Genomic DNA, 22864 nt, shown 5'->3' on the forward strand with positions numbered 1-22864 from the left:
GAGTCAGAGATGACCCTGGGAATATGTCTACAGGGAGGATAAGCTTATAAACAGCAAAACACAGTTAAGTAAAATGCATTTCACTTTATCATAAAGCAGTGCTCCCAACCTTCCCATGACATGACACACCCCGAGGGTACACAATTAACACTCAAAGCACTCTTGGGACCCTAACGAGAAAGTTCTAGTGTAGAAAACCAGGGGAGCATCTTTACAGCTGCAAGGAGCCTGGTTCAGTCCCAGTGCTGCCTCTTACTAACAGCATGACCTTTCACAGGCCATTTAACTTCTTTTCCCCACAGTCTTCCTCTCTGTGAAATGGGGATAATATGTGAGACATCAAGGAACTAGCACATGTAAAGTGGTTAGCAGTGAGCCTGGCACAGCAGGCTCTCAACAGATGCCATTCTCAGCAGAATTAACTACTCAGCTGAGCTATTCTGGCACGTAGGAGCCACAGGGGCTAGGCTGGGAGGCATGTGCAGCAAGGCACAGTGAACACAGAAGACAGGGCTTCTCCGCCTTGGACCTGGAAAACGGAAAGAGATGGCTCCTATCAGGTCCCAAGTTAGGAAAACTAGTAACAAAGATACTGATTACAAGCCTCCATTCTGAAATGGAATTCCCCTACATCTCTGGGTGGCCATGTACTGGAAGAGATCACTGTCAGTAAAAACCAGGGAACAACGCCACTCCCCAGCCTAAGTTCCCCATGTCTCCGACAGCCAATAGGGCAGAGTGTATTTATGGGCAGGCTGGGTGCAGGAGGCTGGCTACGAGTCCTGAACAGGGTTGGGAGGACCCGGCTGCGTGCTGGCTGGCAGGACGGTGTCCCCCTCGCGCTGCTGTCTGCTGTACTGATCCAGCAGGGCAGTCAGCTGGAGGGGGTGGTGCTGAAGCAGAGAGTGCGTCCGGGCTGTGAGCAGGGCGAGCCCTCCCACCAGCTCCCCCTGTGCCAGGGCCAGGCTAGGGAGCTTGGAGTAGTTGATGAAGCCCTGCCTGCTGAGGATGGTGTCGTCAATGCAGCCACCTAGAAGAACACAGGATCAGCGAGGCTCCCACACATGATTTTCCTCTTCAAAGACAATGGTCCCCCCCTAGGAATTTGCTCTTCACTGCCCTTTTCTACCTCCCAGCCGTCCCCCAAGTCCAGTCTCCACCTGTGTCCCACCCCACTCCCAATGTTTCGGATCAGTCCCCTCCTCTCCTTCCTAACTTTTCCTGGAAAACCCTTCCATGTATCATGTAATCCCCACAACATCAGTGTTTCCTCCTAAACTTCCTTGAAGAACCGTGGAGTGTGTGTTGATGGAGGCTGGGGTGGAATTTGTATTATCTGTATTATATACACAGATTCCTGCCCCACCAACAGATAGCATTCTCTAAAAGAAGCACCTTCAGGGTTTCTCAGCATCAGAGGAATCCTGAACCTCAGCACCCTTCCCTTGGCCTGTTTAAGTATCTTCATCTGTGTGGGTCTCAACACCTACCCCCTTACTGGACTTCCCTGGTAGCTCAATGGTAGAGAATCCACCCGCCAATGCAGGAGACCCGGGTTCAACCCCTGGGTCTGGAAGATCCCCTGGAGGAGGAAATGGCAACCCACTCCAGTATTCTTGCCTGGGAATTCCCACAGACAGAGGAGCCTGGTGGGCTCTAGTCCATAAGGTCGCAAAATAGTCAGACATGACTTGGTGACTAAACAAACAAAACATCCCCCGACTAGACTCCAGGGGTCTGAACGCCCCCTCCCCAGAGTGACAGAGGCAGGCCCCATTGTGAGAAGGGGTCCCCTCCAAGCACAGCCACAGCTTTACCCACACGAGCCCCGAGGCGACACCAGCCTGCTGGAGCACCCACTCCACTTCAGCCCCGCCCCCAACTGGCTGCTCACCCAGCAGCGGCAGGAAAGGCACACTCTTCAAGATGCGCACCATCTCCTTGACCTTGGGTTCTTCACTGACCAGCAGCAGGTTGTGCCCCACGAAAAGGGGCAGCAGGTTTTGGTATTTGGAATCCTCCAGGAAGGGCTTTAGGATCTGGACCGGCAGAAGAGAAGGGCTTACTGGGGTTGGAGTAGCAGGAAGAGTCACCCGCGTTGGTCAGAGGCCATACCAGGCTGTGGGCTCAAGCTAATGAAGGTCTCCTCAACCCCTAACACAGTTCAGGTCCCGGACAGGAGAGCGGCCATGGGAGGGGGCTGGGAATGCCACTTCTGGGAAGAGATGCTGCGGTCTGACATGGGGGTGGAGCGAGTGGGGAACAAGGTGGGGAATGAGAGTCCGCTCCCTACCTGGTTCGGGAAGACCTTCACCAGGATCTTGTGCTTCCGCAGCCGGTGCCGCATGAGAAGCTTGTCCTCTGCGCTCATAGCCACGTTCTGGCAGACAGCTATCATTCGGTTGTCTCGGAAAACTGCGGCTATCTCCCGACGGAGGAGCCGGATGAGGCCTGTCTCCTGAGGTCAAGAAGGGAGGACTGAGGGGACATAAGCTGCCCATTCTAGTACTCCTAACTCCCTCAGGGATGGGTGCCGGAGCTTCCAGTGATCCCCAAGTGACGATTAGGGCACAGAAAGGAGAACCGGACCCCTGACTCAGAGACACGTTCTCTCACTCCACCCTTTCATTTCCATTTGATAACTGCAGGTTTCAGAGCAGTATTTTTATTATTTTACAATTTGATACTATCGTCTTTTGATGGCACCATGCGGCTTGTGGGATCTTAGTGCCCCAACCAAGGACTGAACTCAAGCCTTTGGCAGTTAAAGCGCAGAGTTCTAACCACTGAACTGCCAGGAAATGCCCTGGAACAGCATTTTTTCCCCCCCAAACATTAAACTTTTTATGTTGTATTGGAGTGCAGCTGATTAACACTGTTGTGGTAGTTTCAGGTGAAGAGTGAAGAGACTCATCCATCCATATATATGTAGCCACTCTTCCCCAAACCCCTCTTCCATCCAGGCTGGCACATAACATTGAACAGAGTTCCATGTGCCTAGACCAGTGTTTTTAAAACCTGAGAACACTCAGTCCCTTTGAAATGGACAACAGTCTGACCCAGCTAATGTTATTTTGATAATAATATTGTCAAAATCACTTAATTAGCCCTCTGACACTGTACTCATGTTGAATTCTTTTATCAATTTAAATACAAGATTACTCTTTTGCAGTGTCGATTCAAAATTGAGGTATTTTCACAGAACAAGACTTCATTTTCTCAAGACAGTGTTTCTCAAAGTTGACAACTTGGGGAATTGAGAACCACCATCAAGTTAGCCATACTCCACTGATCTTTCTGTCCTTTTTTAAGGACCAAAAACTTTGTATTGTTCCTCTAAGAAAACCTGGAAGCTTCAAGATATGTGGGATGTTTTCTCTTCCCCTCACCTATGTGGAGAGTTTCAAGCACACATTTTTGGAGACAAGAATGAAGAAAACCCACACCCGTCCAATCCATTGAGTCCAAGAGGCCAACAGAGAATCAAGGGCAGATTTCATTTTAAAGGATCTGAACTCTGGGATCAAAGTGGGGAAGTAACAATGTGGATGACCATCTCCTAGAGTGCTACTTCATTATGGTCACAGAGACAAGATCACTTTAATCCACCATCCCACCACCAGGCGACATGCCCAGCCTCCTCCTCACCTCCTGCGGGGGGCTGGGAGGGGGCGGCAGGCATCTTGGGTTGACAACAGGTTTGGGGGCAATATACTCAGTCACAGCCATCAGCTTCTGCCGCTCAAAGTGCATCACACGACGGTGGCGGGTAACAGCCTTGGAGCCATAGCGGATAATCTGGTGGGTAGGCAGCCGGCCTGGGAGAAAAAAAGGGCCATGTGGTGAGGTGTAGCCTCTCAGAAGCCTTAGTCTGCTCCAGAGACAAATCCATCCTCTATGCACGGAGCTCACAAAGCTAGCCTTGGCATTGAGTGGAACAAGGAACTGTCTGCTGGAAAGCCCGAATCCCCAAACCTTTTCTTCTCTTTAATGGGTGACCTTAGCTCATGTGTTTCATCCTGGAGGGGCCCACTTCTCCAGCTCTTCTTTATGCACAGAAATGAGGAAAAACAGGAACAAAGTAGCAAGTATTTTAAACATATTTTGAAAAGGAAAGAGTTGAACAAACTTTTTCTTGAGTGACCAAACAAAAATGTTATGTTTGAGAGCCATACGGTTTGTTGCTACTACTCAGCTCTGCCACTGTATCGTGGAAGCAGCCACAGTCACTGTGTAAACAAACAGATGCAGCTTGTTTCTAACACAACTATGGAGAAAAGACAGTGACCAGTCCGGCCATAATCTGCCAATTTTAAGCCAGTGGTTCTCAAAGTATGCACTACCACCACCTCCCAACCCAACATCAGCATCACCCAGGAACTTGTTAGAAATACAAGTTCTCAGGCCCTGTCCTAGATCTCCTGAGTCAGTAGCTCTGAAGAGGAGCCCAGAGAACAGTGTGCTAACACGCCCTCCAGGTGATACTGATGATGGCTGAAGTTTGAGAATCACTGCTCTAAGCACTACTCCTTCCCCCAGGATTTGAAGCAGGAGGGAAGAGTTGTACTGTTCCCATATCTCCCCCAAACAAGCTTTTCTCCTCTGTACTTTTCTTGTTTACAGGCATTGCTGCAGAGCACCCCTCAGAAGACAAGGGGGACACTCGAAATACCAAGGCCAAAGAAACCCCTTCATTCTCAACAAAAGGACTCAGGTTACAGCTTCCCATTTTCAGCACTCCCCAAGCCTAGGATGGGATCTCAGGGAAAGTTTCAGTCAGAAGGTGGCTCTAATAATCAGAGAGCATGGAGATTTTGCTGAAGTGAGAGGTTTTCTTGCTAGTGGCCACAAATCCTAAGTGTTGGGAACACAAGCTCTGTATCAGATGGAACCAAATTTTTGCAGTTTTATTGAGATATAATTGACACACATGGAGCCAATTTTCAATCTTTCTTCTGCCACTTACTGGCTGTGACCTTGACCATTCAACCAGTTTCCTCACTTGTAAAGTGGGGAAGAGACTGCCTTCTTCATAGGATGCTTTATGGTTTAAATGAAATACATGTGCTTATCACTGTGCCTGGTCTATATAAGGTACTCAAAATCATTCATTAAACAAATATCTACAGCATGCTTACTAATATCAAGCACCATGCCACCTGCTGGCTATGCTGAATGAATACGGTTCTGCCTTGATGGAGTTTAAAGTCTAATAGAAAAAACAAACAAATGCAAAATTACAGTTTGTGATGAGGTGGAGGGGTCAATAAACAGGGTGACAGATACAGACTTAACAGGGGAGATCTTCTTTGCAAAGGGTGGCTACGGGAGGCCTGAGATCTTAATTTCTGAAGGCAGAAAAAAACTGGGTAATGGGTTAAAACCCTAAACAAGGCAGGGGGACTAGGGGATAGAGAATAAATACTGTGGTTGTCCCCGACGCTTCTGCTGTGTTGCTGTTACTACCAGCATCTGGAACCACAGGAAATTAGATCAAGTCAGCGATCTTCATAGGCTGCTTTAATGTTTAAACGAAATAATACATGTAAAGTACTTATCACTGCGCCTGGTCCATACAAGGTTCTCAAAAATCACTCATTAAACTAATATCTACAGTCATCGGTTCTCAAAAATCACTCATTAAACTAATATCTAGTTATCGGGATCTGTCTGGGATCAGAAATTTGGGGAGAGGACCAGCAGCAAAGGAGGGAGACAAGTAGACAGCATCGGCCAGAACGCGCCGCGAAGACTTGGGCCGCTCCTTACCCGCCTTGGGTAGGAGACCCCCTCGCAACATCCCAGCCACGGCCGCGGCCATCGCCACCGGAAGAAGGAGCGGGAGACGAGCGCGACGGAAAGAGCTGAGGATTGTGGGTAGTCCCAGGACCGGAAGCGGGGTGGGGGGAGCCGCCGGCTGGAGCAGCAATCCGCATGCGCCGAACCTGGCTCCTGCGAGCCCGCCCTCCCCGGCGCGTCATCAGGCGTCCGGTCTCCTAGCAACGACGCCTCGAACCGCTCTTTCCATCCGTCCGCACCGCTATCTACCTACAATCCCCCTGTAGGCGGCCTGGAAAGCCCCTATACACCCCTCAAACTCCAGATCCTCCACTTCGATTTACTTTCGTCTCCTGCCCCACCCCAACAATTAGCTCTGAATCAAACCGTTTCCTCTGTCCCCCAATTCTCTGAGCTTCTCTCTCCTCATACCACCCTGAGTTCTTCTATTCCCAGGGCCTGTCCCAAGCTGCTCTACTTCTCTTGGTTCCAATCGCTCCACAAGCCAGCAACTTTTAGATCATGCCTGGAGGTGAGTAGGGAGGTGAGATGGTAGGTAGAACAGTTGGTTAACAGTAGAGTCAGGCCTCCAAGAACAAGGAAATGTAACAATTGGACTCATCTTTTCACAGCTAAACTTGCCCAGAATCCAGAGGAAGTCAGTGGCGTGTGCATTACTGAAGCCCTCATCACTAGGCGGAACTTGGCCTTCCCAGAGGATGAGGATCTGTCAGAGAAGATGTAAGTGCACCGGAGAGGAAGGGGTGCTGGAATGTTGAAACACACAGAATGACCAGTCCCCTGAGCTCTACTGATTTGTCAACTTACTTTTGTCCCTCTCTTTATTTACTCTACACATTCAGTCAGTGGCAACGTCCAGCTGATTCTTCCTCCTTAAAAATCACTCTTTCACTATGCCCACTCAGTTGCTTTAAATAAGGGTCTCAAGTCATCACTTCTCAACGAACTCCTAATTAGTCTGTCTGCCTCCAGTCTAGGCACCTCATACTGTTGCCAAAATGATCCCTTTAAATAACAAATCTGACCAGACACTCCCTGATAGGACCTTCCTTAACTTCCTAGCACCTCCAGAATAAAATCCAAACACTTTAGCCTGGTGCCTTTTCAACCTTATTTTTTGCCACTCTCTATAAGTATTCCTCTAAGACCCCATGTTCTCACAGCTTAGCACTTACTACTCAGAGTGGTGCTGGGGTGGGTGGGCAGCATCTGCATCACCTAGGAGCTTGTTAGAAATGAAGAATCTCAGGCCCACTTACTGAATCAAAATCTGCACTTTAACAAGACCCCCTAAGGGATTCATGGGCACATTGCAGTTCAAAAAAAGGCTGGAATCACACAGACTATTCCTTCTGCTTGAAATGCCTTCTCATCCCCCCTCTCCTTCCAGTCTAACTCCTACTTATGTGTCATCTCCCCCAGGAAGTATTCCCTGAATCCCTCTGGATTCAATGTATAGTCTATGTACTCCCTTAGTCCTCTGCACATGCTTCTGTCATCCACTTGTCAGAGATGTTTGGCCAGCTTCCCTAGTAGTGATGGGCAGGGACTCTCTCATTTGTCTCTAATGGGCATTCAGTAAATGTCGCGGGATTAATGAATGGATGGGTGGAACAAGTGATTTTCCTTCCATGGACCACTCAGAAGGGATGTGAGGAAGGATCTCCTCTCTGTCCCAGCCCCTCCCTCCCCAACCCAAGCTGGCTGGAGGAAGTCTGCCCCCACCTCTGCAGGAACCATAAGCTACCATCACCCAGTTTCCCAGTCTAAGGACTCTCACTCCCCTTTCACCCTTATCCTTCCCAGTGCTACTGATAGATACTGAGGTGTCCAAGTCAACCCAGGTTCCCAATCTAGGCCCCACCTCATGAGTCAAGCAGGTGTCCCTGACATCTGATCAGAGTCACTGAGCCATCCATCCCTCCTTGAAACACCCTCCCCTCCATCTTCCTGCTAAGAGACCACAGAAGTGGCACTCCATCACAGCACCCATTTGCCCAGGTTCCACACGCTTGCTGAACTGCAGACTGTTCGCCTGGACCGGGAAGGAATCACCACTATCAGGAACTTAGAGGGCCTCCAGAATCTTCACAGCCTCTATCTGCAAGGGGTAATGTCCTGCCTCCTGCCCTTCCTTCTCCCTGGGGAGGGGACTCCATCTCCTGTGAGCCATGTCTGTTTAATCTGAAAGACGCCAACCAGGTCATCTTGCCCATTTACTGGTGTTCAGGCAGGCAGACCTTCACTGAAATGGTTTCCAGATGAATTAGGAATTCTGTTCAACTGAAAGACCAGTACACCCGAAAGAGATCAGAATTCTGCTGAATTGAAAGACCAATGCACCCAAAAGAGATCCTGACCATGCTCTCAAATCACTGTTTTTCTATCAGACACTTTTCTTGTTCTAGAAGTCCTAGATGGTGCCTGTCCTAAATCTCTCATGATATACAGCTCAAGTCCATTTCCTGTTTTGAAGGAAAGGAAGAGGGAGCCATAAGATTTCTCTGCATCAAAAAAAAAAAAAAAAAAAAAAAAAAGATTTCTCTGCATCCTTCAGAACCTCGAAGGCTTTTTGGTGGGGGTGGAGAGGGGACAGTTAATCTCTAGGCTCCCTCAGGTTGAATATACCCAGATCCCTCCAAGTTTCCCCCACAGACACTGGCCAGATCAAAGGAGTACAGGTTTGCTCTTCCCTTTGTGTGTGCAGTCCACCACCAAGGCCTTTCCGTTTCCTGGCTCCCCCTTGGTTCCCTTTCTCTGATGTCCAGGTTGTGGGGTGATCAGGGTGCTTAAATCAAGTTTAGCTAGCCCCACGTTTATGTCCTCAGCCATCGACTTGGAGAAAGCAAATCATCCCAAGGCACTCACCACTTGTTCAAGGAGTGGGGTGATCATTCCCAAAGGGCCAGGTCTCCAACCTCAAGAGCAGACACGGTCTTAGGGCTTTGTCCCATTAAAGGGACCCCACTCAGCTGACCTTACCTTGGTTTCCCCACCTTGATCTCTTCCTGCAGAACAAGATTCAGCGAATTGAGAACCTGGCCTGCATCCCCTCTTTACGGTACATGGTGCCAGGGCTCGGGTTGGGGGAGGGGAGAAGAGCTAGAACGAAGGGGAGGAAACCTGGAAATACTCCAGAAAGCTGGCTCAGATGTCCCCAAGCCCGGCTGCTGGTCAGCCAAGGGCCCCACAAGCCTAGCTCTGCTTCCCTCACCCCAGGAGGCCCTGTGTCCCCAATCCTCCAGCTGCTGAGCCAGGGGGGCCCAGGTACCTGGGGGCCCCATCCCTTCTTCCAGCAGTTCTGTGATTTAGCTGTCTCTCCCCCTCCCTTCCCCTACAGCTTCCTGTCTCTGGCAGGAAACCAAATTAGGCAAGTGGAAAACCTCCGTGACCTCCCACACCTCCAGTTTCTGGACCTTTCTGAGAACCTGATAGAAACACTGAAGCTGGGTAGGAACGCCCTTGTTCTGGCTCATGGGATAAGTCCTGGGTGCCCCACCTCCTCTCTGCCCTCCTCCCTGTGCTTGCATCAGCAGCACATCCTCCCGGGGGCCTGGGGGATGCTATGCAAAGGGGCAGTGGCTTTGGACTGGAAGGTGGGGGTGCGAACCTCATCCCCCCTCTCTTTGCCGTGTGCAGATGAATTCCCTGAGAGCCTTCTCATCCTCAACCTGGCTGGAAACAGCTGCACCAACCAGGATGGCTACAGGTGAGGAGGAACTGCAGGTTCCTATGTTGACCTGACCACAGGCCCATCTTCTAGCTCAAGAACACCACCCCTCCCAGTGTGGTTGCTGCGGCTTGTGTCTGCACATCCTTCCAGCTCCACACCCGGGGTACCCTCCTGGGTCACCTCTGCTCTTTCCGCCCCGCAGAAAGCTGTTGACAGAAGCCCTGCCACTGCTCCTAGACCTGGACGGGCAGCCTGTGGCAGAGCGCTGGACCTCGGACGAGGAGGATGCAGCCTTGAGTGATGAGGATGAGGAGTTCCCAGAGCTGAGAGGCCCATTCTGCTCAGAACGAGGTGACCCCTGCTTTCCAAAGTGTGCAGCTGCCCTGTGGGGTCCGGGAGAAGCTCAGACGGGCCGCGGTGTCTGGGGAGGTGGTCCCGGGGCCAGAACAGTCCTTCCCAGCCTTGTCTTCTCCCCTCTAGGGGTGGGAGGGGAGAGTTCGCTTTTGCCAAGCCCGGGGCTCTATCCGCTGCCCACCATCCCGCCCCTCACAGGCTTCCTCAAGGAGCTGGAGCAGGAAATGAGCAGGCTCCGGGAGCACAGGCAGCAGACAGCCCTGCTGGAGCACCAGCTGAGGGTGGAGATGCGGCCCGCCCTCACAGACCTCCCCCCGCTGCCGGGGGCATCCATGGCTGGGGATAGCAGCCCTTCCATCACCCCCATGCAAGAGAAAGAAACATCCCCAGAGTCTGCTTCCTTGCCACAGGCCTCCTCTACCACCAAGAAACTGTGCCCTCTGGCTCCCAGGAGTCAGCAAAGCACTCTGCAGGCAAGGAAAGAGGCCAGAGCGGCCGCAGCCCCCAAAGCCTCTCTGGCTGGGGCCCCGGGCACAACCAAAACTGTGATCAAAAGAATCAAGAAGTGAAATGCAGCCCATGGCTATCAGCGAAGCCCCAGGCACACGGAAGAACGGGGAGTGGGCTTCCCCTCGGTCTGAGAGCCCTGGCCTGTGGCAGGAGCCTGTCCCCAGTAAAGCATCTCCAGACCCTGCATGTGTCTTCCACATCACTTGGGGCATCTCAGGGGAAGCTGTCAGTAAAAAGCAGCCAGAAACAATGGCAGGAATACAGAGCCTGATCCTAAGGAACAGGATCTTTCAGGAGCTGCCCAAGGGACTGGCACCCCACCTCAGGGCCCCCACCTGGCTTCTGAGCTGGCAGGAGGCGGGCACTGCCTGGTGGAGATGCCATCTCACAGTAGACACATCGCATACCCCCGCCCCCTCCCCCCCCACCAGGGACTGCCCTTCCAAGGTTCAAGCCAAGAACCAAAATTCTAATTCTCCCCATGAGCAGCCACCTGCTGTACCAGCCATGCCCCTCCATGTTCCCACACCCCATGCTGGGGGCCACCTCTTCTCCTCCCAGGTTCCTCCACCACCTAAGTCAGAAGAACGTGCTGCCCAGCAAGGCTCTCAGTGGCCCTGCAGCCACCTCAGGGCTGCCCTTTGTCCTCTCTTGGCCCTCCCACCCCCACTGGACCTGGACACTGAGCAAGAAAATAAAACACATTTATTAGGGCGAAGGCCGACCTGGCCACTCAGAACAAGGCTGGGGTGGGGGACGAGGTGAGGGGATTGCTCTAGCCCTCTACCCCGGGGTCCTGTGCCCACCGCAGCCCCCTGCACCCCAGGCCAAGTCAAGAGGGGCCGGGCTCAGGCATATGCCTGGCTCTCCTTCTCCACAAAGGCCTGGAAGAGGCCGCCCAGCTCCCGGGCGGGTGGAGCACACTCCCTGGTCAGCAGCCCCCGCACAACCTCCAGGCCTTCCTGCTCCAGGTCCCGCTGCTTCTGCCGAAGCTGCTGCCCCCGAGCCTGCCCAGGAAAGGCACCAATGAATCCCCGGGACAGGCTTCCCTCCGGATTACGGGGTAGGGGCAGATGGCTGCCATCTCACATAGCAGGAGAAAGGATGTACACCCAACATTCTCCAGAGCTGACTTTGAAGGGAGAGACTCCTCTCCTCAGCTCTAGAGTCTCCTTCGCTCCCAGTTCCCCTCACATTTCCAGAGTCCCAGTTGGGGTGGGGGAAGTGCGTCATCCCCCCAGGGTAGCCCCTCTTCCCTGGGGTTACCTGCTCACTCTCCATCAGCCCCAGGGCCACCTGGTGTCCACGGTAGAGGGGGTGCCGACGATCCACCCGAGTCTGGAATCGAGGCAGGGTCCAAACAGGGTCCTGTGCTCCAAAAGTGGGGGACAGCACCTGGGGGGCCTGGGCTGCCCCCACCCCAAAGATGAAAGGTTTGAAGACCGACCTAGTGGGACAAGGATGGAAGGATAAGGGCTCTGGCACCCTTCCGTCGTCCCTGTTTGGGGCGCTGCCCCCAGCTTCCCCACCCTCTCACCGGGACGGGTCTGGTGTGGCAGTGAGGAAGTGCACGCAGGGCTGGGAGGGGTCCCGGGGCAGCACGGACACCATGCTGGCCGTGGTGCGGAAGCCCCCAGAGTCCATGCAGATGCCGCTCTCCTTGTCCCTGAGGATGCCCATCATCACCTCTGCCGTGATACCCCCTGCCAAGGAGGACACAGTGAGGGCCCCGGGGGGGCAGAAGGGGGGCCCTCCGGCCTCAGAGGAAGCCCCCTGAGGCTGTGGGAGAGAAGAGAGCTGGGCCCCCCGCTGACCACTCACCGACCACTTGATGGTCCACTCACTGACCTTGTTGCTGCTGCAGCAGCTCCCGGCCAGCCCGGAAGCGGGCCTTGGCAGCCTCCATGCGCACAGGCTGCTGGCTCAGGGAGAAGACCTGGGCAAAGTCAAAGGTACCCTGCCCGTCCCACCAGCCCTGGGCCTGGGCGTGGGGCCGGAGCTCAGGGTGCTCTGCCGAGATGTCCGTGCCGATGCTCAGCTGGTTGGAGATGTTGCGGACCCCCTCTGCGGAGGAGATGGGGGGTCGCTCATATATTCTGGAGCTCCTATCCTGTGCCAGGCACTCAGCTAGGCGCCGAGAACCCAGTGGTGAAGAGAACAAGACAACCCTCGTGGAGGGGACAGATAAACCGATCACACGAATAAAAGAGAACCGGCAGCTGCAGGGAACATCATCATGAAGGGACCCCAGCTTGTGTATAAGGGAGAAGCCTGGCCACCAGGAAGTCCAGGAAGGCTCCCCAGAGGAAGCTGCAGGCTGAAGCACAAGAGGACTCAACCAAGTGAGGGGGGAGGTGAGGTACCCGAGTGGGCTCATCTCCCACGTCCCTGGATGTCCCCACCACCCAAGACATTTGCACGTGGATCAGGCCTTCCTTGCCCCCACCATCATTCCGACCCCAAAAAGGAGAATGCTTCTGGGAGGGAGGCAGGCCCCAGCGCCAGGCCCCTCACCCTGGATCCTCTGTGCAGCCCACAGCCTCCCCGCCGTCTCCAGCACCCAGGCCTCAGTCCGGTCAGCCAGCAGGAAAGTGTTGTGGTAGCAGAATGGCGTGGGGTCCTCCCGGCAGCTGCCCCCCTGCCCGTAGCGCTCCAGCAAGACTGTGATCACGTGCAAGGCCTCCTGGGCAGAGCTGCCCCGTTCCAAAGCCAGCCTGGCACAAAGAATCCAGGGGACAGAAGGGCGATGGGGTGTCAGTGCTGATGGCAGAGTTTCAGTGGACAGAAGAGTCCCAGAGAGGTTTGGTGACGAGCCCGTCACAGAGAAAATCGCCACCATCTAAAGGCTTGTGATTTTCAAGCTGTGCTCTGAGGGGTTCATGAAATGGACTGAAATACATTCTTAGAGGAAGAAGTGCCCTGAGCTCTCCAATCTCTTCTATCAGAGCTGCTCTATGTTTACTGGTTTTACAAACCAAAATTCTTCATGAGATTTCACTTGAGAATGCATTTCCTTCTATTGAAAAAAAAGTTAAACCACTGCCCTATTTCTGGGCCAGGAGACACCCAGAGCTGGCCACATTTGGGAGCTCCTCACCAGACTGTGGAGATGGGGCCAGGAGAGGGGAGGGGCGGGGGCAGCCTACCTGGGGAGGATGACAAAGTGGGCAGAAAAAGGGAGGTGCTTGGAGGCAGGGAGGGTGGCCTGGGTCAGTATTCAGCCCCAGGTTTCTGATGTATTGAGGGGATGAAGGAGGGCAGGTCTGCACCTGAGTAAGTCCATTCCCAGCAGGGCTTCCCCTTCCCCGACTGGCTCCTTGGTCCACACTGCCTCATTGCCAATGCAGACCCCATGCTCGTTGGCACCCATCTCAGCCCCCCACAGCCAAGAAGGGCGGCTCAGGATCACAGCATGGGTCTTGGACACCTGTTCCACCTCAATGTAGGTGCACTGGAGATGAGGGAAGAGAAAAGGAAAATCCACTTAGAAAGGGGGAAGGCATCTATAAAGTGGTGGCGCTATGCCAATCACCCTACACAGCCCTTTGAGGAAGGTCTTATTATCCCCATTATACAGATGAGAAAACTGAGGTCGACAGAGGCTAAATAACAGGTTAGGTCCCAGTCAATAGACTCAAAGCTCATGTTCTTTTCACTACATCTGGTAGCTTCTCGGGTGGGGGCAACAGAGGAGGAAGGTTTTAGAAGAATACCTAGTTCTGCCACACCTCCCAGCATTCTATAAGGCCTAACCCACCTGGAGGCGGCTCCCAGGGGCGTGCGTGGCTGCCGGTACAAACACCACCTCCTGCACCTCATCCCGGGGCCGGTCAGAGTTCTTGGCAAAGATCACGGCCGGGAGGGCCGAGGCCGGGGGCACCGAGGCAAAGCAGTCGCAGGAACATGGGGTGTCAGGGCTCCACGATGCCATCTGGGGAGAGATGGGGATGCGTGTGTCCCTCTCAAGCCACCTTTGCACCATCCTCACCGGGGAGCGGTCCTAGGGAGAACCCCTCCCAACACTTGCAGACACTAGGGGAAGACCCTGCGACGGGTGTGCGACGCACGGCACCGCACGCATGCTCGTTGCTCGGCGTGCGCGAAGGAAACGCCCACTCTCTCCACGCGGTTCCAGGTTTGGGAATCTGCAGAGGGGCGCAGACCGCACGCTCCGAGGGCCCTGTTCTACTCGGGAACGTGACACTTCAGGGCAGTCCCAGGAGCGCCTCCCTCGCTACCCAACCTCTCTCCAAGAGTCCCAAGCCCCTCTTCTGTCGGCCCTTTTCTCGCTCCCCCAACACTTTATGCTCCTCACCCTCTCTCCGTGCAAATCCCCAGCTTAGTTCGGAGTCTTACAGCCTCCGCTTCAGGTAAGGTCTGTCCCAGGGGCGGAGGCTCCTGGAAGTGACCTGGAAGACTTTGGACTCGGGGGCGGAGTCGAAACCGAGGGCCTGCAGTTCTTCCGTTTGCCAGCAGAGCGCGCGCCAGCACCACTTCTTGGAGCGAAGCGGCCTTCGGAGTCCTGCTTGCTGCCTGCCCTACCCGGGTGCAGCTTTTAGACCGGATAAAGGCTGCGACGAATCCGCTAGTTTCTCCAGTGGGGTCACTGTCGGGAGAGGGAGCCGGAGGTGGAAAGAAGCCCATGTGAGAAGGGAAGAAAGGAAAACTTGGCTGATCTGTTAGATAATGTGGACTGCTAGGGCATCTGGAGATTAAGGAAGCACCTCAGCTACTTGTGACCTAATCTGAATTCCAAAGGCACAATTCCGGGCTGGTGCACCCTCCCCCGCATCCCCTGTCCCCCTGCACCTCCCCATCTCCCACCTCCCACTCCCCAACCCCTCACAAATAAGATCGAAAAGAAAGAAAGATCAACAAGACTGGTCATAGGCCAGGAGGCCTGCAAGTAATTTAAGTGAATTCCTTTAAAACTTTTAAAGCATATATACCTGGTGGCTCAAATGGTAAAGAATCTGCCAGCAATGTGGGAGACCCGGGTTCAATCCCTGGGTGGGGAAGATCCCCTGCGGAAGGGAATGACTACCCACTCCAGTGCTCTTGCCTGGAGAATTTCATGGACAGAGAAGCCTGGGGGCTACAGTTCGTGGGGCCACAATGAGTCAGACACAGCTGAGCAACTAACGCATATGCACAAAGTCCATATGCACAAAATCCCCAAAGGCCAATTCTGCCCCACATTGCTTGAACTCATTGGAAGTTAGCTTTGAAAGAAAATTTGGAAATTTATAGTCCAAAGATTTGTAACCAAAACAGCAAAGGAGAAATCTTGGCCAAGGGGGCATATATCCATATGGAGGTGGACTCTGATCTCAAATATTCTGCTTTCCAGGTCATTTTCCTGTATAAATCGTCTCCATAACCAGCATTTAAGTGAATGCATCTCACTCCCGTTTGCTTTATGGAGCCCTCTGGAATGTGGGGAGAGGAGACACTGCAGATTATGTACTTCGCCCAGGTCCACCCTGCCAACCAATCAGGGCTGCTGCTCAGAGCACTGGCCACAGCAGCCTGTTGTCATTCCTGGGATGGCACTGAAGGTGGAGGTGGAGGTTTCCCCAGGAGGCAGGCTGTGGGCAGCTGTGGGAGTGATGGCTGGGAAAAGCTACAAGATAAGGCTGTTGGGACATCTGAAATCTGAGATATTTTCCTTTTTAAAAAGATTATTTATCTTGCCTGGAAAATCCCATGGATGGAGGAGCCTGATAGGCTGCAGTCCATGGGGTCACTGAGTCGGACACGACTGAGCGACTTCACTTTCACTTTTCACTTTCATGCACTGGAGAAGGAAATGGCAACCCACTCCAGTGTTCTTGCCTGGAGAATCCCAGGGATGGCGGAGCCTGGTGGGCTGCCGTCTGTGGGGTCCCACAGAGTCAGACACGACTGACACGACTTAGCAGCAGCAGCAGCAGCACATTGTGAATGCTCAGTGAATATCTGCTAAATAAATGAACAAATGAGTGTTGACACACACACAAAAAATTTTTTTTAAGATTATTTATTCATATTTTATTGTTCTGGGTCTTCGTTTCTATGCGCGGGCTTTCTCTAGTTGCAGCGAGAAGTTGCTGCTCTCTAGTTGTGGTGCCTGGTCTTCTCATTGCGGCTCTAGGGTTCCGGTGGGCTCAGCAGTTGTGCTGCACCTGCTTAGTTGCCCCGAGGCATGTGGAGTCTTCCTGGACCAGGGATCGAACTGTGTCCCCTGAATTGGCAGGCAGATTCTTAACCACTTGGAAAGTCCTGAGACATTTTCTGATTGCCTCCAGCTAAACAAGGATGGTTCCCAAGAGGGTGCTGTTTCCAGGGAAATGGGTGTCACTTTCAGAAAAGGGACTGCCACTTGAACAGAAGGTTGACCTAGAAGCTGGGCTGGAGGGAGAAAAGCATTACCTGGAACTATGCAGACCAGCGTCTCATCCTGCTCCTTTTTCCTGCTATAACATAGCACCGCAGGCCTCTTCGGGCAGGTCACTTTACCTCCCTCAAGGGCCTCAGTGTCTCCAGTAACGAATGAAGGCATTGGACTAGATCAGTGGTTCTGAATCATGGTGAGGAGGGATTATATTTCAACCACACAACTCCCATTGCATAGCACAATACTTTAATACTCTGCTTCTCAAAGTGTCTGAGGATTGCCAGCATCAGCATTATCTGGGAGCTTGTTAAAAATGCAGAATCTCTGGCCCCACCTCAAACCTACTGAATGGGAATCTGCATGTTAACAAGACCCCCAGCTGTAAAGTTTGAGAATCGCTGCTCTACTGCACCCCCAAGGGACATAATTTGGTGGGATGCTGGGGCGTGAATTGGGGTTTCTGGAAAAACTCCACGGATAGTTCTAATATGCCCTCTTCCAGGTGGGAACAACTGGACTACTTGGTTCCTGAGATTCTTTTCAAACCCACACTGTTCACATGCTGAGCAGTCAGACTCGCTAGGATTAATGGGACGTGAAGGCTGCGTCTGGTGTGATGTACAGGGTCGGGGTGGGGTCGGGGTGGGGTCTTGAGGTTGCCACCGGACGTCATTCCAGAAGCAAACATCAAGGCTGTGTGGTGATCAACACTGAATACCCACCTCGCGGGGCTGGAAAGTCAGTTCATGTCGTGCACTTCCCCAGGTGCCCGCTGGGGGGCAGGAACGGGCAGGAGGAGAGGCCTGGGGCCGTGCAGCACAGCCTGCCGCTGCAGTTCCCAGGATGCTGGTTCCCCTGTCACTTTCCCGGTCCTGACTCCACTCACCCACCCTAGAGGGCTTCTACTCCCACTTCCCAGGACAGAAGAGAGTGGCTCAGAGACGTTGCTCAGAGGGATCAGACCCATGTTCCTATTTCCCAAACTTGCTCTCAGCCCCTCTAGGAGTGTCCTGCCGGGAGGGAACAGAACTGAGGGGTCAGAGGTGGTCCCGCCCCGCTGCGGGGGGAGGGGGCAGCCAGGCAGCATTGCTGCCAGGGCGAGCGACGAATCGTCAGAGCCCCACCAAAGGCCCCCGCTAAGAATGCAGGTCAGCGGGAGGAGCTGCCAGGGGAGGAGGGGCGGCCCCAGCCCTGCCCAGACAGGCCCAGCCGGCCCCACAGCTGCCCTCCTGTCCCCTGGGGGCAGCGATGGGGGGCAGGAAGAGAGGATTCGCCAGTTTCCTGGGGTCTGAGTCCCCAGAACCAGGAAGACAAAAAGAAGAGTAGCAGGGAGTGGAGTGGGCCTGAGGTCACAGGAACGCGCCTCCACCCAGGCATCTAAGTCGGGCAGCATATGAAAATAAACATTTGGCCCCCTCACCAGTCTGCTGTCCACTGTAATCCCTAAATCATGCTGATGCTCCCATTTAAGAAATTTTGGGACATCAGACTCTCCCAAACAACCTGGTACTAGATTTGGCTCTGAGAAAGTCAGGTAGGGTTAGCGGGAGAGGAATAGGAGTCCCACTAGGGTAGATAATTTTGGCCATCATGTAGGATGGGAAGATGCAAGAATATAGTAACCTACTCTGCACCCTTGGAGCCAAAAACTGATACCTATCAACCTTCCTAGGTTTGGGACTCTGGAGTCATGAGGCTTTTACCGTGACATGTGTCAGGCACTGACTGCACCAGGCACTGAGCAGCCTGGAAAAGTATGCGTTCATGCATATCTGGGGATGCCCCGTGGACCCACTGAAGTACTTCTGCGCATACCGTGATTGTGTAACTGTGGCGGGTCTCTAGCTGGGAGCTGCAGTAGGAACCTTTCCTTCATACTTTCCAGCTGGGCGGGAGCCCATCAGATATCTGGGCTGCCTTTCATCACCTTGTCCCTGATAGGGATCATCCTGAGTGAAGAAATCGCTGTCAGTCACCCCCACCTCGCTCACAAGCAGAAGGCCTGATTGACAGGCACACCCCCACAGGAGTGGGGAGAGGGGGCCAAGAGGCTGGCCATCTCTGGGAAGGCAGGGAACCAGCATTCTTGGTGGGGGAGGCTAAAGAAGGGGCTTGCATGTGGAAGAGGAAGGAAATATCTAGAATCTTTTCATCTCTACAGGTGAAGAACAGGGAGGGACAGTCCAGCTATCAACCCGGAGGGAACCCCACCCTCCTCCTGCACCAACAACCTCGGGGCAGGGCAGGATCCGACCCTGCAATCAGCTCAGCTCTGCCCCCAAACAAAGGGAGGGGAGGCTGCCCAGGGCTGCAGGATCAAAGAGAAGTGTCCACCCCACCCTGCAGCCAGCCTGGTCCTCACTGCTGAGGGACCCTGAGACAAAAAGGAAGCCAGAGCTGGAAGACAAATGAAGCAGTGATGTGGTTGATGACTTTATTATGGCATAAAAAACACAGGCCGCTTCTTCCTCCTCCTCCCCCCCACCCCCCTAAAGTGGGTTCACAGCAGTTAAAGGAAAAAAAAAAAATCCTACATTTCTCCTCTAGGGGGCTGCCTAGAAGGGGGCAGACAGCCAAGCAACCTTGGTCTATAAAAGAGGGGAGAAGAAAACCTATCCAAAGCCCTCACCCGCACACCTTAGAGCTCGGGGCCTCCATGGGGGGAATACCCACACCCCCTCCCCAACACCCACTAGGGAGTTCCCCTGAGAATGGTCACTGGGAAAGACTGTCCTGGTGGCACAGGGAGGGGGTGGCTGGTTTCGATGGGTGGAGGAAAACGGCATCTCACACCCACGGAACCCTCTCTCCCTCCCCCTTGTCCACCGGGCCAGGCAACCTGCAGGCACTGCCCATTCTCTGCTGCCCCCAACTCTCTCCACAAGGAAAGGGACCTCTGGTCAGATAAGCAGGAGGTAGGGACAGAGGGAGCATAAAGACAGGACGTGACTTCTGAACCTACCCCATGGGTCCTTCAGGGAGAGTCACCCTATCCCTCATAAGAAGGGCTCTCTTCTACACAAACATATTCCCCCCCAGATTTCAGCCCCACTTCCCAAAAAGCACCCAGTCCTTGGACTGGGCTCCAGCATCCCCAAGGAAAAGATGCTATGGGCCTTAGGCCAGAGGACCTTGGCTGGGTTGAACAAGACGGGGTCTCTCTGGCTGGAGACCCCAGGCTCAGTAGAGAAACACACATACACACAGAAATACACACATACATAGGTACACACAACATGCACACACATGTCCTAATATTAAATAAAATACCCTTTGCTTATAACTTAAAAAATCAATACACAACTAACCCTTGCATAGGGCTCTGGGTGGAGAGAGAAGGGCAGGGGAAAGGGAGGTCAGGGGAAACCTTAAAACCTCTATCTGGAGCCTGGGAAAGCCCACTAGCTCCAGGGTCCTATGGCCCACCAGACCCTTCCCCCATCAGCTTCCTTCCAAGTGCCTGGCTCAGCCTCTGCTGGCTTCCCCCTGCCCCACGTTCCCCACTCCAGGATCACCATCAGGATGTATTTCTAGCATCTAAAGAAGGGAACAGGGATGTTTCCTGGACATCACCTCAGAAGGCCAGACCCCTTCCAACGAGAGAACCTCTTCATTTGGAAGGGGAGCCTCCTAACACACTCTACAGAAGGAGCAAGGCTGGTAGGCATCGGGAAAGGGGAGGATCGAGCTAAAGAAATAGTGGGGCTTAGCTTCTTCCCCAAGAAGCAGAGAAGAGAGATGGCCAGGCAGGGACAGACTTCTCCACTCAGAGCCAAACAGTTGGAGGTGGATATTCCCACCTAACCCCACGCAGCCAAGATAACCCTCTTCCTTCTATCCCTAAGGGGAAGGCAAATGTCGAGGGACCTAGGGTGAGGAACTACATCAATTCTGGTGCAGGGGCTCCTGGCTGCCTTGAAGCCTTACCCGGGGTGACAGACCAGAGTGGGCTACTGAATTTTATTTTTATAAAGACCAAAAGTTAAGGTCTGAATCAGAGTTAGAGAGGGAAAGGCTTAGTTCCACTCCCTAACCAAATTCCTTTCTCCTGTTTTTTAGAAGAGACTTCCTTGCTCAACCCCCACATCTAGTTCTCTCCTCCACCCCACTGGTCTTGCTGGAAGCTGTCGCGGGATTCTGGCCCTCTTCCCCTCTTCCTTCATGGCTCCATCAGACTGGGTCTGGAAGGCTTAATAAGGAGGCACATCAAAGGCGTTTACTTCTGTGGCGACAACCCTCCCAGCCAGATAGAATCTCCTCCCTTAGGGGGACCCCCAGCCTCTGATACCCCATCTCAGCTCTCCCTCCGGAAACCCTGGGGTAAAAGCAATCTAAGGGGGATGAAAGGGACCCGGGGCGCAGGGCGGCTCTGGAGGCCCTTTTATGTCCCGGTTCCCAGGCGCTAAGGACGTGTTCAGACAGCAGCCCCCAGCGCCCGGGGCGGCCCCACTCCCCTCTGCTCCTCCAACCGGTGCCCTCCGACCTCCAGCCGCCACAGGGGTATCCCTCCCCAGCCCCCAGCCCAGGGGCGTGAGTGAAACAGAGAGGAAGGGGAGAACTGACCGGCATGCGCGGCTCCTCCCCGCCCAGTCAAAACAGTCAAACGCGCCTGTCCTGTCCAGCTCCAGAGACTGCGAAACCCCTAGCGCCCCGGTTCCCTGACCCCCACACCACTTTTCCTGCCTCTCAATAAATAACCCCTTTCTCCTCTTACTCAAGCCGCCCCCCCCCCTACCAGGGCATCAGGCCCGAGGGCTCTCTTCTGATGGCCCCAGGGAAGACCAGCGGGGAGGCAGGACGGAGGAGCTCAGTTGGAGGGAGCCGCGCTGCCCTCAGCCTCGCGCTTGCCTTTGCCCCCGGGGGGCTCCACTCCGCCAGCCTTGCCCTCTGCCGCCGCTGCCCCGGCTGCCTCCTCTTTGGTGCCCTCGTGGGTTTTCATGTGTTTGGCCAGGTGGTCGCTGCGCATGAAGACCCGGCTGCAGACGGCGCAGGGGAACTTCTTGGTGCCGGTGTGGGTCTGGAGATGGCGCTGCAGCTCGTCAGAGCGCGTGAAGCGCTTGCCGCAGAAGAGCCAGTTGCACACGAAGGGACGGTCGCCGCTATGCCAGCGCAGGTGCGCCTTCAGGTGTGACGTCTTGGCGTAAGCTTTCCCACAGCCTGGGATGTGGCAATTGTGCAAATGCTTCTTCTTGCCCCCATCGGGCCCGCATGGAGCCCCCAGTCGCTCCGCCTCCAGGCAGTTGGGACAGCGGCAAACGGTCTGGCCTGAGCTGCGGGGCACCGAGCGCCGGGAGCCTTTGGGCCGGGCCGCCCCGTCCAGACTGGTATCCAGGCCCTGGGACTCCGGGGCGGCCGCTTCCAACGCCTTCGCCCCGTCGGGAGGCCCCAGGAGGTGCTGCCCTCCGGCGGCTGGGAGGAGGTGGTGCGGGTGTGGGTGGGGCGGCGGGGCGCAGAGCTGGTGGTCTCCGACGTAGCCCCCCAAGCCAGCCTGAAGCGCCCCGGGGTGGCCAGGTGAGGTCAGCGCGCTCTGAGCGTGGGGGAGGTCCATCCAGCTGGTACCCGGATGAAGGTCCCACCACGAGCCATCCTCGGTGCCTGGGTGTGTCGGCCGGAACCACGATTCGTAATGGTGTGACATGTCCGGCTGCAGGAGCTTGGAAAAGGGTCCCGGGACCAAGGGGCTGTCGTTTTCCAGGTCCTCGCAGGTTACCCGAGAGGAGGCCCCCGGCAGCTCATAGCCCTGTGAGAAGTCCACCTCGGGGCCCAGCGGGAGGCTCTGCAGCTCTCCAGGCTGCAGCGGGGAGGGGTAGTCCCCGGCCTCCGGGCTCGTGTGGCCCTGGTATGTTTGGAGAGGCTGCAGGTCGAGGCGCGGCGGGGAGGCGGCAGGCGCGTCCGTGTGCTGGCTGCCCAGAGAGCCGCAGACGGCGGTTAGCATTGCCGGGATCCGGGGTGGGATGGGGGACAGGGAGAGTCAAGGGCACCTCAGGTGGGACCTAAAGGAGGCAAAGAAGAGACAAAGTGAGGGAAGTAACTGACTCGTTCTCCTTCCCAGCCCGGATCCCCTCCCGGGCCAAGTGCTCCTTTCCCACCCCCAGGTGAAAAGCGGGGAAAGCACCTCTGGGTGTGGACTAGGAGTGCTAGGAAGGGGTGAG

General features: G+C 54.6%; 4 protein-coding genes across 4 annotated transcripts; 1 reads left to right on the forward strand and 3 right to left on the reverse strand.

Annotated features, from left to right (window-relative positions):
- Positions 1 to 69: 69 nt before the first annotated feature.
- MRPL10 (mitochondrial ribosomal protein L10) lies at positions 70 to 5881 on the reverse strand. Its single transcript, XM_065910415.1, has 5 exons — positions 5770 to 5881; positions 3649 to 3818; positions 2294 to 2458; positions 1895 to 2039; positions 70 to 1030 (listed from the first exon to the last, which is right to left on the reverse strand). Exons 1-5 carry the CDS (start codon positions 5819 to 5821, stop codon positions 774 to 776), a joined length of 789 nt encoding a protein of 262 aa, XP_065766487.1. The 5' UTR covers positions 5822 to 5881; the 3' UTR covers positions 70 to 773.
- LRRC46 (leucine rich repeat containing 46) lies at positions 5881 to 10676 on the forward strand. Its single transcript, XM_065910413.1, has 9 exons — positions 5881 to 6061; positions 6235 to 6310; positions 6411 to 6519; positions 7801 to 7909; positions 8814 to 8860; positions 9140 to 9249; positions 9439 to 9508; positions 9675 to 9823; positions 10025 to 10676. Exons 2-9 carry the CDS (start codon positions 6301 to 6303, stop codon positions 10393 to 10395), a joined length of 975 nt encoding a protein of 324 aa, XP_065766485.1. The 5' UTR covers positions 5881 to 6061; positions 6235 to 6300; the 3' UTR covers positions 10396 to 10676.
- A 348-nt stretch (positions 10677 to 11024) lies between these two features.
- SCRN2 (secernin 2) lies at positions 11025 to 14758 on the reverse strand. Its single transcript, XM_065909449.1, has 8 exons — positions 14652 to 14758; positions 14094 to 14267; positions 13606 to 13787; positions 12851 to 13050; positions 12185 to 12400; positions 11874 to 12039; positions 11603 to 11783; positions 11025 to 11343 (listed from the first exon to the last, which is right to left on the reverse strand). The coding sequence occupies exons 2-8, from the start codon at positions 14265 to 14267 to the stop codon at positions 11185 to 11187; spliced, it is 1278 nt and encodes a 425-aa protein (XP_065765521.1). The 5' UTR covers positions 14652 to 14758; the 3' UTR covers positions 11025 to 11184.
- Positions 14759 to 19216: 4458 nt separating this feature from the next.
- Positions 19217 to 22647, reverse strand: SP6 (Sp6 transcription factor). Its single transcript, XM_065910018.1, has one exon. The coding sequence runs from the start codon at positions 22645 to 22647 to the stop codon at positions 21520 to 21522; it is 1128 nt and encodes a 375-aa protein (XP_065766090.1). The 3' UTR covers positions 19217 to 21519.
- Positions 22648 to 22864: the final 217 nt, after the last annotated feature.

This window comes from Muntiacus reevesi, chromosome 18, assembly GCF_963930625.1.
Source record: "Muntiacus reevesi chromosome 18, mMunRee1.1, whole genome shotgun sequence".
Lineage (NCBI taxonomy): Eukaryota > Metazoa > Chordata > Mammalia > Artiodactyla > Cervidae > Muntiacus > Muntiacus reevesi.

Excerpts from the sequence above, each read along its gene's own strand:
- MRPL10 (XM_065910415.1), bottom strand. The coding sequence starts at position 5,821 with ATGGCCGCGGCCGTGGCTGGGATGTTGCGAGGGGGTCTCCTACCCAAG. Across the intron at positions 3,819-5,769 it reads GGGTCTCCTACCCAAGGCGG|GCCGGCTGCCTACCCACCAG; the intron begins GTAAGGAGCGGC and ends TTTTTCTCCCAG. Across the intron at positions 2,040-2,293 it reads TGAAGGTCTTCCCGAACCAG|ATCCTAAAGCCCTTCCTGGA; the intron begins GTAGGGAGCGGA and ends CTGCCGGTCCAG.
- LRRC46 (XM_065910413.1), top strand. Across the intron at positions 7,910-8,813 it reads ACAGCCTCTATCTGCAAGGG|AACAAGATTCAGCGAATTGA; the intron begins GTAATGTCCTGC and ends CTCTTCCTGCAG. Across the intron at positions 9,509-9,674 it reads ACCAACCAGGATGGCTACAG|AAAGCTGTTGACAGAAGCCC; the intron begins GTGAGGAGGAAC and ends TCCGCCCCGCAG.
- SCRN2 (XM_065909449.1), bottom strand. The coding sequence starts at position 14,267 with ATGGCATCGTGGAGCCCTGACACCCCATGTTCCTGCGACTGCTTTGCC. Across the intron at positions 13,051-13,605 it reads CTGGGAATGGACTTACTCAG|GCTGGCTTTGGAACGGGGCA; the intron begins GTGCAGACCTGC and ends TCTTTGTGCCAG. Across the intron at positions 12,401-12,850 it reads GGCTGCACAGAGGATCCAGG|AGGGGGTCCGCAACATCTCC; the intron begins GTGAGGGGCCTG and ends TCTCCTCCGCAG.
- SP6 (XM_065910018.1), bottom strand. The coding sequence starts at position 22,647 with ATGCTAACCGCCGTCTGCGGCTCTCTGGGCAGCCAGCACACGGACGCG.